Genomic DNA, 18,389 nt, shown 5'->3' with positions numbered 1-18,389 from the left:
CATTCAGCTTGTAATGTGAAGTAATCATAAATTGAACATTCAAAAAAAGAGAAGAGAATCTTAGATGGGCATTGGAACCTCTGAACCTGCCCTCTAAATATGCCATTTGACATAAACTTGAAAAAATGACACCAGTATTTCTTAATTAACTCTATATTTTATGAAAGCACCATGAGGCATCGTGTATGCCTCCAACTCCTGTTTATTCCAAGCAGTTTAATTTTGTACTGAGATCTAGAAAGGAGTTTACTCAGTCGCATGAAAACAACAGTAAAGTTATGTAGTTCAGCATATAGTGCACAGTTCAGGAATGTGAATCTTAAAAATCTTGCCTCATATAACATGTATGAGTGAGAAATATATATTCGTTGCTAATACTAAGGACTCACCAAGCCACCCCTAGAAATATTTGTACTTTTACAGCAAAATATTTGATATTTCTGACATTTTCCATACATCTCGAGTAAATAATAATAATAATTTCGTGTGGCTATTTCTAGCCGAGCGCAGCCCTTGTAAGGCAGACCCTCCGATGAGGGTGGGCGGCATCTGCCATGTGTAGGTAACTGCATGTTATTGTGGTGGAGGATAGTGTTATGTGTGGTATGTGAGTTGCAGGGATGTTGGGTACAGCACAAACACCCAGCCCCCGGGCCATTGGAATTAACCAAAGAAGGTTAAAATTCCCAACCCAGCCGGGAATAGAACCCGGGACCCTCTGAACTGAAGGCCAGTACGCTGACCATTGAGCCGAGTCGGACTCTCGAGTAAAGAATCACTGCCATTAGCTAAAATTAGCTAAAATTTATTAAATACTAGGTGTGGTAGCTGGCTATACTCAGAAACTTTCTTAGAATGTTTAATTTTAGGATTTGTATTAACTGTTTGAAGTGATTTTTTTTGTTTTTGTTTTTTTGTAGATTTCTTAATTTGAGGCTGACTGATAGTTTATGAACTCTTTTGTAAATTTAGAGGTATTGTTATATGTTTAATTTTAAGCTTTATTTTGAGATTATAATTTTGCATTAGATTATTTCCATGTGGCAGATCAGAGTGTCAGGGAAGTAGCTGTATTTATGCCTTGTACTGTAGATATGATGTACACAATATTCCAACTGCCACTGGGACTGTCAGCAGTGAGGCTGGGAACCCTGAAATCTGTGGACTCAATGCAAATATCGATCACATTGGACATTCTCCTTCTCAACCTCCATGCCGATGGAGGCTGAACTTGCGCTTGAATGGCATTCAGAGTGTCACTATTCATCTTTGCAACCCCCAAAACTATGGACTAAGAATTGATATTGGTTATTTTATATTAATTTTATATTTCACCCTTGTCTACCCCATGCCCCTAGGACTGCTACTGGTGTCTTAACACTACAGTTTCTTTTTTCTTTTCAGATAGTGAGTCATGTGTGTACTAAGCTTGGTTGAGAGCTATGCTGGAACATATACACATACATCCATAATCTCGGCCATTTTGGACATACATTTTCATCCCTTCTCAACCCTCATGCCGATGGGGTCTAAACTTAGACTTGAATGCATTCAGAGTGTCACTGTTCATCTCAGCAACCCAGAAAGCTTTGGATTTGACATTAACATTGGTTGTTTATGATTATTTTTATATGTCATCCCTCCTCACCCTGCCCCAAGGGATGCTAGGGATGTATTATTACCCCACAATATTTCTTTTCCAGATAGTCATGAATCGAAGATTAAACTCCAGGAATTCAATCTCAAGATAAGCAAACCCAAAACAGTACCGGTAGTGATGGCAATAAACAGAGAGGGATGACCAGCAAACATCATGCTAGGGAATCATCCACTAGAAAGTGTGAAAAACTTTATATACCTTGACAGTGTAATATCTTGAGATACACTAGCCATAAGTTAGGTGGCAAACAGAGTGAAGAAGAGCTCTCACTTTTACCAGCAAGCATGAACGCTCCTCTGGGATTCCAAAGCACCAGAAAAATCAAAGCTAGTGATGTTCAGTCAGTACTTCATACCAATCGTAACCTTTGGTATTGAAACCTGCACCCTCACTAAAAAGGACTCCTCAAAGTTGCAGGCATCTGAGATGAAGTTTCTGAGGTCTACAATTCAAAAACCAATCTGGACAAGTTAAGGAATGATGTGGTTAGAAAGGAAGCTAGGATTGAGACATCATTGTTAGATCAGATTTACAGATTGAGGTGGTTTGGGCATGTCATGAGGATAGGGCCAACAAGGATAGCTTATGTTAACTTGGTGAGACATGTGGCTGGAAAACAGATGGTGGAAAGACCAAGAACCTACTGGATGGACACCTTAAAGATGGATATTGCAGATTGGGTAAGGACACTATAGAACGTCATTAACCCCTTAACTGGGTTTGATGCATAAAGGCGTCAACAGCTGTCGCACGAGTATTGGGTTTGACGCCTTTAGGTGTTCTTGTAATTCTAAATGTGTTCTTACATAGGGTTAGCAGCCTAATAAATGTCTGCCTATTCTCAATCACTTCTGCCATCTACTGTCATAATTTAAAACTAATTTCATTCATATTAGATGTGATTATTGCTATCCTATTCATTTTTATCTGGTCTCACGCCAGTCGGGTAGTTCGCGCCTAGGCGGCTGTCCGACAGCTATCTCGTGTTGCCTCGTGCGGTCTGCGCCAAATTCTTCGTAAAGAATTTATTTGTGCATATGTACATTGAAATTACTAAATTTGTGAGTTGTTGTCATTGTTGTTATGATACAGTTGTTCTGCGAACTCCATTGTACATGTTCTGATAACTTTTTGTAAATTGGTCTGTCTATTGTAGTAAACTGTACCCATTGATGTGAACATGGCTTGGTTAGAAAAGACATTGAATTATCTGAGAACCTGCCAACCGGAAGTAGGAATCACTCAAGCAAACGTTGTGTTGTGTGCCTGTCAAACCAGAGGTGATGGGAAACTGTCTACTGCTGTGAGGAATGTGACATGGCACTTTGTGCTTGCCCATGCTTCCGTATTTGCCACACTGTACGCAATTTCTTAATGACCTATGAACCAGAAAGTATGTAGAACCTAAGGGTGCACATCTGAAAACTTGAAAAATGTCATCATAATAATGAAAGAAACACTTTTTATATTCACTTTTGTATGAACACACTGCGTATATATGTATATATTTACGGGTTTCCAAGAAAAACGATAATAACATAATGCTATTGAATTTCTACTATATCACTAATAATTCAAGTAAATCAAGTAAAATATACTGTATTTTCTGTTGAGTATTTACATCTGTCGCACGCTACTGTATCCGTTCCAAAAGTGCACGTTGCGCTGAATAATTACCCACTGGCTGGTTGACGTTATGAAACTATTCCCCAGTTAAGGGGTTAACATCAGAACGTATCACAGTAAGACAGGGTGGAAGTGGCTCGCCAACAGTACCCAGGAAACTGCAACAGAAAAATTATTATGATGATGGGTAAGTGATGTGTATACCAAGAGGTATACTGGAACATACATACATACATACATCCATAATCTTGGTCATTTACCGGGCGAGTTGGCCATGCGTGTAGAGGCGCGCGGCTGTGAGCTTGCATCCGGGAGATAGTAGGTTCGAATCCCACTAACAGCAGCCCTGAAAATGGTTTTCCGTGGTTTTCCATTTTCACACCAGGCAAATGCTTAATTAAGGCCACGGCCGCTTCCTTCCAACTCCTAGGCCTTTCCTATCCCATCGTCGCCATAAGACCTATCTGTGTCGGTGTGACGTAAAGCCCCTAGCAAAAAAAAAAAAAAAAATCTTTGTCATTTTGGACATATTCTTTAAATACTTCTCAACCTCCGTTTCGACTTGGGCTGAGCTATGTCTTAAAAGGCATCTGGAGTGTCACAGTTCACCTCAGTGGTCCCCAAAACTATGTATTTGACAGTGATATCAGTCGTTTTTGATTATTTTTATATTTCACTTCCTCCCCTAGGGGTGCTCATGGTGTTCACGTGAAAAATGATGAGATCCGATCTAACCTAGGTCTAAATGAATCAATGGAGGAAAGACTTAGGTCATCTAAACTTAAATGGTTTGGGTAGCACAAGGTTACCATGCGCTTATTTGGAAAAGGGAATAACGGGTAGAAGACCAAGAAGAGGATGGAATTGGGGATCTGTCATGGACAATAAAATCTTTTGGAATAGGCAACTTTGAAAGATGCTCATTTTCAAATACCCTGCCCGGCTCGCTGGAAGGGCAAACTGATGATGATGATGATGACGAGTAAGTCATATATGTACTAAGTTTGGTTGAGTGCTATGCTGGAACATATACACATTCATCTGTAATTTTGGTCATTTTTGGACATTTTCTTTTTCACCTCTTCTAACCCCCATTCCGATTGGGGCTGAAATTTGACTTACATGGCATCCAGAGTGTCACATTTCATCTTAACGACCCTGAAAACTATGGTCTCATGTTCATTTTTTATTATTTTTACATTTCACCTCCTCTCTCCTAGTGGTGCTACGGGTGCCTTGCCACCACATTATTTTTTTCCAGATAGTAAGTCACATTTTTGCCAAGTTTGGTTGAGAGCTATGCTGGAACATACACACATAGATCCATAATCTCGGTCATTTTTGGACATTTTCCTCTCATCCCCTATGCCGATGGGACTGACCTTTGAATTCAACGGCATCCAGTGTGTCACTGAAAACTATAGATTTGACACTATATTTGATTATTTTTATATACCAAGCCTTCTCACTCTAACCCCTAGCAGTGCTATGGGTGGCTTACCCCCCCCCAGTATTTTTCTCCTGATAGTAAATCATAAGTGTACCAAGTTTGGTTGAAATTGCTCCAGTGATTTAGGAGAACATGTGGATAGACCCTTCATAAAACATGACAGCCAGCATGTTCCCATCCTCCTACATATTGCCATAGTCATGTACCTCCTAGCAAGAAAGTTACTTCATAAAATATGGCAGCATGTTCCCATCCTCTTGTATACAGCATTTCTTACTGGACTATTATGATTCAGAGTAAGTCACTGTTGCCTAGCGACAATCTGTCCATCAAGGTTGATCCAGTCTTGGTGCGGCTTTATAATTAAATTAATTACATAAATATACTCATTATAAAAACTACCTATCAAATTTCATTCAAACCACTTCCTAAACCCTCTCGGGAGTAATAACAACAAATTTTCAGCGAAATCGGTCCAGTAGTTTTGAGTCCATGTGAGACAAACAAACAAACGTAGTTTCACTTTTATATATACAGTATATATATGCAACACTCCCAGAATTCAACATAGATTTCGTTACCAACTACCAAACTATAAAAACTCCTTTGCTGTTAGGCAATTGTCCGACATGAAACAGTGTCCTAGTTGTGCAAGGGTACGCTCCCTTTGAGAAGTTCTGTGTTAGATTAATAGGTTTTGTTACTACCTCTGATATGCACAGATCAATAATTAATATACACATTACTCATTGCAATGGAGTGTTTAGTCAGCAGTGGGTAATCACATGAGGAAGTACAGTAAGTCTCTAGAAAGAATAGGCCATTATCATGACTGCTGTGCTCTACCACTCTAGGCTGAGTGAAGATTATATACCTTTGCCAAAACCAGCAGAGGAGCTCTCTGAAATGAGAAGCAGCAGACTTAGTCAAGAAAGTCAAGGAGTATGGCTAAGGATGTCCTCATACTGACCACATGGCAATCAGCATCTGCAGGCCATCTGACTGAACAGCAGTTGGCCTGACTTGGCATGACCTGTATGTGCCTCAAGGTTAGGTATTTGATGGTATCATTAGACTATCCTAAACTAGAGAAGAGTAGTGTTCAAGGTGGAGCAACCATGCTCACAGCATATTTTAGGTCAGTGGTGTTCAAACTTTTTGGTTGGTGTACCCCTAAAATCCAATTGCTTAACTTTTGTACCCCAAAGTTTGAATGTATTGCGGTTATACCAGAAATAACAAATAATTGCTGCTGGATGCCAAATGATACTAACCATAATAATCATCATTCACAGCTTGTCCTACTTGCTCAGGGTCCCTACACGCACTGAGGCATGAAAGATTTGTGGCCGGGGATTTAAGGTAGCAGAAAATCTCATCCCAGCAACAATGGGAATCAAGCCACAGTCGTTGGGATTACAGGCAAGCAGCTAAGCTGCTGCACCACCCTGTTCCCAATAACAACAATAATGGTATTCTATGTACATCATCGCTGGGCAAAGGAAACCTCGCAACTCCTTTGGAGTAAAGTTTACAGAAGCAGCCCAAAAGTGAGTGGTCAGCAATGGCCGAAGAACTGTTCTTGGCATTTTCATTGCTTGATAGATCAATTATTGAACCATTGGAGTCTTCTGTTTTCCCAGGCAACGTAGCAAGCTTTCACAAGACAGATGGTGAAACGTGGTTTTCCCATGAGTGGAATTACGAGTTTTTCATTGACTAGCAACGATATATATACCATTATAACTATTAATGGAACAGTTACTATTGTATTATATACACTACTACTGAAAAAATTGAAGTGAATGAGTGGATTTTGAAAAAAAAATTAAAAAGAGGAATGCAGCATAAGTAAGCATTTTTACATACCTAGTGAATATAAAAATGGGATGTACAAATTTACACATATTTTAGAATGAATAGTTCGTAAAGGGGACTGTGTAGTGGTAGATAAAACAAGATTTTATCGAAAATAAGCAAGCTCAACTCATTTCTGAACTGCTCACTGAAAACCATTAGATGCTACGATACACTTGCGTACCCCTTGAGACGACCCTGCGTACCCCCAATGGTACGCATACCACAATTTGAATACCACTGTTTTAGAAAATGGAATTGAATCATAGTGATTCTTTGATAGGTTAGTTCTTACAAAAAAAAAAGGCCAACATCACTTTTTATCATTCATTGTTTTGTTTTTTCAGAAAATAGTGGCATCTACATGCGTGAAGAAATCAGATTTTAAAGAAACTCTCTTGGAAGCTATGAAGCATGCTGGAATGGAAACTGAATTACGTAACACTGTTTTTCACTGGGTGAGATCACATAATAATACTGAATGTATAAATGGTTTCCCAATTAAAGAACCGCTTACATATTTACGGAAAGCTCAGGTAAGTTAATGACTGTGATGTGTTTTAAAATAAAAGTTAGGAATTTATTCATTGTTAATAATTCTACCAATATTATTTAAAATTAAATAATGTGTACTTATTTCTGAGTAGATGCAGTGGGAGAAACGAATCAACAAGTCTATGAACTCAATGTGTAATGAGCTTGGAGTTTGCTTAGCTCGGTTTCGTCTTGCATCTGACAGGGATGATTTGGTAGAAAAGTGGACGGAGTTGAGTACTTATGATATAGGTTTGTATTTTCTTTCTAGTCTTGTAGATACAAATTTAGTAGCTCAGAGTAGCTCAGTATTTAAGGACAAATATTATCATCTTTTACATCTTTTGATAACATTGCTGTTTCTTTTGTTTTAAGATCTACCTATTTTACTTTATCATAATGTTATAAACTGTTCAAAACTTAACAAGTGAAATATCCTGTGAGAGGGAGGAGATTTACAAAGTTTAACTGCCTATACCATCATACAACTGTTAAATTAACTGCACTACAGTGCTCCACTTTTAAAGAATTAAATAAATTATCTTGCTCTGTAGAAAACAAATTGATTTATTCACCATTTGAGCTAGACTTTGTGACTCAGACGGTAGAAGCCCAAGATAGCAGATCTGATGTGGTAGTATTGGAAGCTGCTCAAATATGTCAACCAACTTTTGGTAGTTTATTGGCACAAAAAAGGAACTCCTGCAGGAAAAAATTCCAGCATCTCAACACCTCTGTAAACAAAAGTAGTGAGTAGGAATAAAACCAATAAATAATTATATGGACTCATCTACTGTGTGCAGGCATTGTGCTTTGATACCAGCTAGGCTGCCTGGGTGTCAATTTTGAGATTCTGTTTTACTTTGCCAGATAGCAGAGAAATGGATCCCTGTTGGATAATCTGTGGTTGAGTTTTAATTAATTTCGTTGAATGAACACCAATATGTCACCGGAGATCTTTTACATGCTGACATCGTTTGAAATGAAGAACAGATGGAATATTTTCCACCTTTCAGAAATCTGACTACCTCTACTAGGTTTGAACCCATAATCTTAAGATCCAGAATGAGATCCCCCTGTGGGTGGGTGGGGGGGAAGAGTAACACCCACGATATCCCCTGCCTGCTGTAAGAGGCAACTAAAAGAGGCCCTAGGGGCTCTTAGCTGAGAGAGAGAGAGTGTGTGTGTGTGTGTGTGGGGGGGGGGGGGGTGTTAGGCGACCACGAGGCCCTTAGCTGATTCCTGGCATTACATCCACTTACTGTACTTGTGCCGGACTCCTCACTTTCATCTATCCTATCTGACCTCCCTTGGTCAACTCTTGTTCTTTTCTGACCCCAAACGGTACTAGAGCACTCGAGGCCTAGGGAGTCTTTCATTTTCACGCCCTTTGCAGCCCTTGTCGTTCTTTGGCCGGTACCTTCATTTTTCGAAGTGTCGGATCCCTTTCTTTTTTTCACTCTGATTAGTGTTATATAGAGGATGGTTGCCTAGTTGTACTTCCTCTTAAAACAATAATCACCACCACCACCATCTCCAGAGTGTGACACTGTACCAGAAATCCACAGGAGGTGTGAAATATTATTATTATTATTATTATTATTATTATTATTATTATTATTATTATTATTATTATTATTATTATTATTATTATTATTATTATTATTATTATTTCCCATTTGAAAGACTTTGACTTTATTTCTGGGTAGAGCATAGGGCACATACAAAAGCTCTTCATCTGACTCAATTTGCTGCTGCTTTCTTGATGTTCTTCCAGGACTTCCCAACTGTCAACGCCTCTGCCTTCACTGTGCGCTGCCATGTTATCCTTGGTTTCCCCCTTCTAGATCTCTGGGGATTCCACTCAAGAGCCTGTTTTGGTATGTTGTCAGGGCCTCAGCGAAGGATGTGTCCTATCCATTTCCATTTTCATTCTTTTATTTGGACTTCAGCCATTTGTTGCTGGGTTCACTCCCACAGTTCTTGATTCGATATAAGATCTAGCTATTGCACTCCTACGATGGTTCTCAAACATTTGTTGATGAAAGTTTGGACTTCACATGTTATATCTCCGGTCACGCCATGCTGAGTGGGTTAGACGGTTGAGGTGCTGGTCTTCTGACCTGAACTTGGCAGGTTTGATCCTGGTATTTTGAAGGTGCTCAAGTATGTCAGCCTCGTGTCGGTAGATTTGCTGGCATGTGAAAGAACTCCTGTGGGGCAACATTCCGGCCTCTTGGCATCTCCAAAAACCATCAAAAGAATAATGTGATAACAGACATAAATATCAGCCTGAAGTCCAACTCTTCTAAATATTTGGTCATCCCCCTCTGATTCTCTTGTCAGCAACAATCTCACTCCACTGTGATGTCATTGTCTTCTTCCTTTCATGAATACAACAGTGTCTTACCATCTCTCAGCTGATGCTCTCCAAATCCATTCCACCGTGTTTCACTGAATCGAGAGCCATCATCTTATAGCAATACATTTCCCCTTAAATCTTTTCCAGCTTTCCCACTTCCCACATTGTTCGCACATTCCAAAAGCCAATTTGAGTCTGTTTTTTCATTCTAAAAGTGGCATCAAGATATCCATCTGGTTTACTTCTGCATGTGTTTCTGTAATGGTTCATTCTCTGGTGTGCAAGTTATTAGTCCACAGCACCCAAAGCCCGATTGAGGGGCTGCCTCATACAGCACCTAGGCATGCTGATTTTTTGTCAGGGTTTCTTCCCTTAGCCTTTGGAGAACCAACTTCATTTACTACAAGGCAGCAGCTTCACCAGAGCCCCATTAGCCACTATTTCCAAGGTTCCAATATGGCCTTCACAGCTACCGTAGTGGTCCCGGGGCATACAATGTTCTCACTGTACTTCATACTCACAGGCGCTCCCTTACTTCTAACGTTGCCCATCTCCCATGACGTGGATGAGGTGTTTGGACTTATGAGAGACCATTTGAAAGAAAGAAAGAAAGTGAATTATCGAGTGACTTAGCCATGTGGTTTTGGTTTGGGCCATATAGCTGTGAGCTGAAATTCGAGAGATGGTGGGCTCAAATCCCACTGTTGGCAGCCCTGAAGATAGTTTTCTGTGGTTTCCTGTTTTCACATTAGGCAAATGCTGGGGCTATGCCTTAATTAAAGCCATGGTCCCTTCCTTCCCAGTTCTAGCCCTTTCCTATTCCATAAGACCTATCTGTGTCTGAGTGACACAAAACCAGTAGCAAAAAAGAAAAGTGAATCAAATTCATTCTTTTTCTTCTTCTTCTTCTTCTTCTTCTTCTTCTTCTTCTTGTTTGTGTTTATTCTGCTCAGCAGGGTCTGCTGTACTGCATATGACTCACCACTTCGCACTATCTGCAGCGTCCTCAGCTGTCACTCTGACTCTGATCATATCTTCGTTGATGACACCCATCCAATTTTCCTTAGGCCGTTCTCTTCGTCTGTGCCTTGGGGGAGAAATGTTGTGTGCGGTTTTAATAACAGAATTGTTGGCACTCCAGATTACATGGCCATACCATCGTAAGCAATTGTCTCGCATTTTGTGCAGCATCGAGGCTACACCAAATTGTTCTCTATATCTTTGTTATTATGTGGTCATGTCTGGCGTGACTTAGTGACCAATGTTGCATCATCATTTCTGTGAGCCGAGCTGAGTGGCTCAGACGGTTGAGGCGCTGGCCTTCTGACCCCAACTTGGCAGGTTCGATCCTGGCTCAGTCCGGTGATATTTGAAGGTGCTCAGATATGTCAGCCTCGTGTCGGTAGATTTACTGGCACGTAAAAGAACTCCTGCGGGACAAAATTCTGGCACCTCGGCGTCTCCAAAAACCGTAAAAGTAGTTAGTGGGACATAAAGCAATTAGCATTATCATTTCTGTGATATGGATTTTCTGTCCTGGCTTTCTAGTAATGGGCCAATAATATTCTGTCCCATACAGCAGCCATCGATGGATATTGTTCACTCTGCTCTCCACTCTCAAGATATTCTGGTTTTTCTGATGTTCATATGCAATCCATATTCATCAAGGCAGTCTTTCTCTGCCTGGACTAATCATTCAAGTGTACATCTTAACTCAGATGCCATCATCACATAGTCAGCATACATTAAGGTAAAGGATTATGATGTCTGTAAATCTTGGTGATCATGTCCTAGCAGAGGGTGAAGAGTAATGTTGATAAGGCAGAGCCTTGGTGAACACCACATGGATATTGAATGGGCAAGAATTTTCTACTGCACAACAAACCAAGCTGCTGACATTATGGTAGAAAAGCTGAATCCACCAGTTATAAACCTGTGGTACATTATGGGACCTTAATGGATATCATAGGAAATCATGAGGTACTCTATCAGAGGCTTTTTCAAGATCTAGAAATGCCGTATGTATATTTGCCTCTTTTCATGGTTTCTTTCCATCAGAAAATAAACAAATCAATCTGTAGTTTGTGCATTCATTGATGTCACCTTTTCTTTCCAAATTGAAATCATAATACTTGTGAGTCACATTGATGGTACCTGGTTTTTATTAGCAAATCTGTTTAATAAGACAGTCAGGAGTTTGTCAGGTCAGAATCATCCTGCTACCACATGTGACAGTTGATGGTACTACCTGCAACTGTCTGGCTGAGGGTCAAGTGGCCATTACCAAACTTAACATCCAAAGTGGGGATCGCCAACTACAGGCAGAGGAGTCCTCCCTTTGGAGATCTGGTGAAGTTTTTGTGTAGGAAATGACACATAAATTCACCAGAAAGGAGAGTATGGATTTAATGTCATCTACAGTGATGGAGTATGAGTTTAGAGTGGCCTCGATTTCCACCAAAATAGTATTGAAGTCCTTCCTTGTGTACTTATTCTCGCCTGAGTATTTTCTTGAGGCACATCTTAGTGGACCCTACCATCCTTTCCCAGAAGCTGCCCACCATGCCGCTCTTGGTACTAAAAATTTCCGTATAATGTGGCTGTGTGACGTGAATTTGTACTCTTGAATATTCTAGCAGTTTCTGGAGTTTGGATATTTCTCTGCTGGTGGCCTGAAACATTCGAGCATTGTCTGAATACATGGTATTTGGAAAGTCACATCTTCCTACGAAGCGCTGAAAGGCTAGTAGTAACCTATCAGTTGACATCCCATTCAAGTACACCAGAACCTGCCACCAACCAAGATTTGACTAAGGTGTACAGACAGAGACAAAAGTTCATTGAACACTTTGAGGAAATATGGAAAAGGGAATACTGCCTTCAGTTAATGAGTTACCAAGAAGTGTAGCAGATTGAGATAGAAACTAAAGTAAGGATAGGTGACATAGTAATTTTACATAGAAACTAAAGTAAGGATAGGTGACATAGTACTTTTTACAAAAGGACTTGAAGCCCAGACTGGTGTGGAAACAAGACCGAATTTGTGAATTATGCTGAGGGCGTGATAACAGAATCTGAACATTCTTCAGCTTCTGGATCGCTCCATGGTCACAAGGCAGTACAGCTGGGTCATTCCCGTATAAATGGTCCGACCAAGGTGGGGAGGATATTTAAGATTGCGATGCAGCAAATAGACAATATTTCAGTTTGCATGTTGATAGTCATGAAAAACAGTTGACTCCAGCTTATTGTAATGGTGATGAGGGAAGAAATAGAACCACAATCTGCATCAAGCATGCATTTTATTTAACACTTGTAACACATAAAGTACTGTATACACAGTTTCTCTACAAGAAATGTTGTTTTACAATTTTTTTGTTTTCTCTTTCTTAGTGATAATGGTGTTAGTATACCTACAACGTTTTATTATAAGTCTTGGGTCCACCTTATTCAATACATTAAAATTTGTTGCGTGGATGTAATTACAACATATATTTCAATCAGTACTACTTTCGACGCCCTACTGCGTTATCATCAGCTGAATAGAAGTTTGTAGAGAAAATTGACAATCATATAAGTTTATCAACACCAAATTCATCACGATTTAAAACCATATTAATAACAGTGAAACTGTATTAAAAATATACTGTCTCTAAGTCTATCCTTATTTTCAACAAGTTTGCTCAATTATAATATGAAGTGAACCAGTTTGCATATGTTTTTATCAGTTTGTTGCATAACACTAGCAAGTCTTTGACTTGTTGAAAATAAGGACGGACTTAGAGACAGTTATAAACGACCCTTGTAGTTATTAATCAAAGTTTCATGTAAGCTTTGCCTTTTTGGCAACCTCCAAATGGGGGAAGCAGAAGTAAATGCATTTCTCTTTCTCTCTTTAACACAGTTTCACTGTTATTAATATGGTTTTAAATTGTGATGAATTCGGTGTTGATAAACTTATATGATTCTCAATTTTCTCTACAAACTTCTATTCAGCTGATGATGATGCAGTAGGGTGTCGAAACTAGTACTGATTGAAATATATGTTGTAGTTACACCCACGCAACAAATTTTAATGTATTGAATAAGGTGGACCCAAAACTTAAAATAAAATGTTGTAATCTTAGTTCAGTATGGTCAAACAATGAAGTTTATTAATTTTAATGTCAGTATACCTGGTGCAGTGTATTGTTGTCTGGCTCCTTGGCTGAATGGTCGTTGTAGTCGCCTTTGGTTCATAGGCACCTGGGTTCAATTCCTGGCTGGGTTGGAGATTTTTAACCTTAAGTGGTTAATTCCCCTGACTCGGTAACTGGGTGTTTGTACTGTCCCCAACATCCCAGCAACTCACCACACATAACACTATTTTCCACTACAGTTATATACAGTCTCCTATAAACGGTAGATGCCGCCCACCCTTGTTGGAGGGTCTGCCTTACAAGGGCTGCACTAGGCTAGAAATAGCCACACAGAATTATATAGTGTATTCTTGACACACTACTGAATTATAAAAATATCCATTTGAGGTTTTAATCCTGTTTAAAAAGGTTAACAATGAATTCTCTCCCATTACTGTAAATTGAAAAAGATGGTATGGGCCAAAATGACATGGTAGTCCTTATAGATAGACTGTCCAGGCCTGTCCTTCTAGTGTTAAACAACTTTTCACTCAACAGGCCTTGCTCAGCAATTGAAAGCAATGGGTGTATGACTGAGGATAAGAGTAATAAGTAGGTCAAAAAAAAAAAAAAAAGGCTTCGCTCTGATGCTAGGGAGCAGCAGTGGTGAAAGTATATTGGCCAATGCAGAGGTTTCTTACAATATTATTATCAATAGGGCTTATGGAAGAAAGAAAGTAGAACTGTCTGAGTCAGCAAAGAGGATGTATCTGGATGTGTTAGGCATTAATAATGTTTGGGTAAAGGAGATAAGAAGTAAAAGGTAGGAGATGTTCTTTAAAGGAGAAGAGCAGAGTGTGGAGAATGCAATATACTTTCTGTTAGGCACATGAATGAATGAATGATTATGTGGTTGCTGGAGTTAAGACTAGAATCCTCTCTGTATATGTGAAGGAGCAGATGAGGATGAAGTAGAAAATTTTTATGAAGCACTAAAATGTAGTAGTCAAGGTCAAAAGCAAAAATATTGCTGATGGTTGGTTTTGAAGTAAGAATTGGGAATAGAACTGAAGTATATGGTTAGCACGTCCGGCCCCATGGTGTAGGGGGCAACGCCTCCGCCTGTCACCCGGTGGCCCTGGGTTTGATTCCTGGCCGGGTCAGGGTTTTTTAGTTGTACATGATTAATATCCCTGGTCTGGGGACTGGTGTTTGTGTCATCCTTAATGCTCCTTTCCTCACATTCAACACTTTACACTTCTGCAATTTCCAAATACATGCAGGTTCATAACATATGGTGCAAAGTAGGGGCAAGAGATCTTCTTAGGCCGTCGCCCTGAATAAATAGCATTTTAAAAAATATATATATGTATATAATAATTATATATAGCACTATTCTTGCTGTTGACCTTTATTACACCACCACCTAGTGACAGTAAATAAAATCTTGTATCATGAACCGTCAGGAATATATGAAAAAATTAGACTTGGAATGGTGAAATATGGTGGGAAGAGGGATGAAATGGCTTTGTAAAATAATAGGATTAGCATGGAATGTGAATAAAGTGTCTTCTGATTGGATGAAAGCGGTAAATACACCTATCTTTAAGCAAGGGAACAGGATGGATGGCAGCAATTACCAAGGTACTTCTCAGATGTGTATGTGAGACAAGCTGTTCACAAGCAAATTAGAATACAGGGTATAATCAATGGTGGAGAGTAAGTAACTGGATGAAGTCCAGTGCTGTTGACCACAGGCAGACTGCCAGGTCCAAAATGTGGGTATGTGTCAAGTAATTGAATGTTACTACTACATGAGGAAAAGTTTACATTTATATAGAAAAGAGTACCCAGTCAAAGAATTTGGTCATACTGAGGGTTTATAGTATCAGGGGTATCTTTATTACAGACAAGGAAAGGCATGTGTGTTGACCATCAGGCTGCAGTCAGAATTGATGGCAGAATGAATTCTTGGTTCAAAGGAGTTACATTACAAGTAATTACCCCTTAATGTTAATAGTTTACATGGATCATTATTATTATTATGATTATTATTATTATTATTATTATTATTATTATTATTATTATTATTATTATTATTATTATTATTATTATTATTATTATTATTATTATTATTATTGCACATTTTTATTGCTCATTATTTGATATCAGATTTCTTGGCAGAATTTTAGTGGATTTTAAGTAGTATTTAGCGGATCTTGAAAATATAAATTGGCAACACTGGATATGACTCAGTTTTGTAATGACTTAACGGTAAGAGATGTGAAACTAAATGAGTTCACAGAGCTAGTTGCAAATAAAAGATTGCGGAAGCACTTAGTTAATTCATGGAGGCTTGATGCGAATGAGGTAGTGCTTTTACCATTTGGTTCAATGAAAGTGCATGCTGGGGATGTTTTTCTCTTAGTTGTAGAAAGCAATACTGGTATTCTGGAAATCAGATTACCAGCTGAGCCATTCACCAACAAGCAGAGGAATTTTAAGCAGACTGAAATGTGTGGCAGTTCTCATAAGAGAAAATTTTGGTTCTGTTATTCATGTTTTGAATTTCCATTATTTAGGGACATTGGTTCTATCCACATGAACTATATTACAGTAATACTTTAGCAGAAAAAAATCAGTATCAAGAGAACATTTTACTAGGGAAATTTTCCACCTACACTTTTACCTCTTTTGATTTTTCAGTCATGAACTAGAATATCTGTTTGTTTGTTGTAGAGTGCTTGCTTGTCAAGTTAACGATTTGTGAGTTAAACTGTGAAGAGTTTATGTTGATTGTCTAATTATAAGATGTTGTTATGTTGTTTCTGTCCAGATCTTAGTCATTATCGACCAGTGTATGCACCAAAAGATTTCTTGGAAGTTCTTCTGTGGATACGCAGCCCAAATTATCAGCCTGTTGAGTAAGTTCCTGGCAAGTTTTTGTATAGATTAGAGTTGAAGAGAAGATGAGACAAAGTACTGCAAGGGAAGGAAGTCACTCATAACATTTCTGTATTACACCATTTTCTAAACCTTTACACGTACTGTATTTTTAGTAATTATGAATACGAACTCTTATGAGAAATTTGTATTATGTTCACCTTTCAATACAAAATGCTTTATACTATAATTGAATAATAAATTAATTCATGTGAAAGCATTTTTATCTACTAGTACACTCATGTTCATAAAAACAGAACACCTTAAAGACTACAGATAGAAAGTTCATATTCACAGGACTTGTTCATTAGTATGTTCTGCAGAAACGATTAGCATTTCAGTCACCTAAGTTCAGCATGTGTCCTGTTGCCTATTAGGCACTGTGTCCTCCATGGGCCCTGATAACATGTTCCATGCGTGATGGCATCAACACGTTAAGGCGCGAATGGGATTGTGTGGTATAGCCATCCATGCTGCATTCACCTGGTTCCACAGTTTACCTTTGGTGGTTGGCATTGGGACACAGCGCCGCACCCGTTGTTTCACCATATCCCACACATTTTCAATTGGCAACAAGTCTGGTGATCGGGCGGGACAGGGCAACAGTTTAAAATCCTGTGGCAACAAGAAGGCACGTGTTCGTGTAGCAACATGAGGTCAATCAAATCAATCAATACTGATCTGCGTTTAGGGCAGTCGCCCAGGTGTCAAATTCCCTATCTGTTGTTTTCCTAGCCTTTTCTTAAATGATTTCAAAGAAATTGGAAATTTATTGAACATCTCCCATGGTAATTTATTACAATCCCTAACTATCCTTCTTATAAATGAATATTTGCCCCAATTTGTTCTCTCGAATTCCAACTTTATCTTCATATTGTGATCTTTTCTACTTTTAACGACGCCACTCAAAATGATTCATCTTCTAATGTCATTCCACACCATCTCTCCGCTCACAGCTCGGAACATACCACTCATTACATGTTATAATTCTCATATTTTGGTCCGTATTGAAATGTACAATGAAGTCAAATAAATATTAAAGTTTATTTATTCCACCTATACAATACATAAATAAAGAATAAAAAAGAAAAATAAACAATAAAGAATTAAATCTTGAATAAAATTATAGGGACATGTTTCGCCCTTTAATTAAGGGCATCTTCAGCCCTAATCTCAATCTGAAAGGTAATTAATCAGGTACCTGATTGTATTTAAATTTATTTATTTATTTCATCGAAATTACACTACATTTTTTTTCTCTCCAACTCATCTTTATGTTAACCAATTTCAACATTAATAAAGAGACTTCAAACCAAATTTCCCTTTCGACTTTATACAAGAGGCTACAATCACTCCTTCCAGCTAATATTCACCACAGCTTCTTACCATCAAGCACTCTTCTTCACTCGTGCTTTTAGAAGACTACAGTTTTATCTCTTCACACGAGAGTTACAACAGTCTAACCATTTTTATATTATTATAAACCCCTCTTGATGTGAACAGCAGAAACGTCTCTTTACTAATTAAAAAAAAAAAATTGTGTTTAAACTCCACTCAGAGTTATTAACTACTTTCTTCATCATTTTCCTGACATTTGAACTGTTTAAGACCCGATAATTTTATCTTTAACACCCTCAACCATCACAAGGGCCCGCTTTACTTGTTTCAACGTAACAATTTATTGTAAACCTCACTTGAAGTGAGCAATGGTAACGTCTCTTTACTAGCTTTAATATGTATTAATACTCCATTTGGAACTATCAACTACATTTTTTATCATTATTCTGACGTTCGATCTGTTTAGTATCCAAAAGTTTTCTCTAACGCCCTCAACCTCCA

General features: G+C 38.6%; 1 protein-coding gene across 1 annotated transcript in view; it reads left to right on the top strand.

Moving 5' to 3' along the window:
- LOC136858244 (TBC1 domain family member 19) overlaps positions 1–18,389 on the top strand; it is a 278,312-nt gene that overhangs the window by 19,172 nt on the left and 240,751 nt on the right. Inside the window, exons 2-4 of the mRNA XM_067137644.2 lie at positions 6,941–7,129; positions 7,241–7,379; positions 16,444–16,531. Of these exons, the coding sequence (XP_066993745.1) occupies positions 6,941–7,129; positions 7,241–7,379; positions 16,444–16,531 (416 nt within the window). The remainder of the gene's footprint in view (positions 1–6,940; positions 7,130–7,240; positions 7,380–16,443; positions 16,532–18,389) is intronic.

Source organism: Anabrus simplex, chromosome 1, assembly GCF_040414725.1.
Source record: "Anabrus simplex isolate iqAnaSimp1 chromosome 1, ASM4041472v1, whole genome shotgun sequence".
NCBI classification, from domain to species: domain Eukaryota; kingdom Metazoa; phylum Arthropoda; class Insecta; order Orthoptera; family Tettigoniidae; genus Anabrus; species Anabrus simplex.
This window is presented reverse-complemented; position numbering and strand designations above follow the sequence as displayed.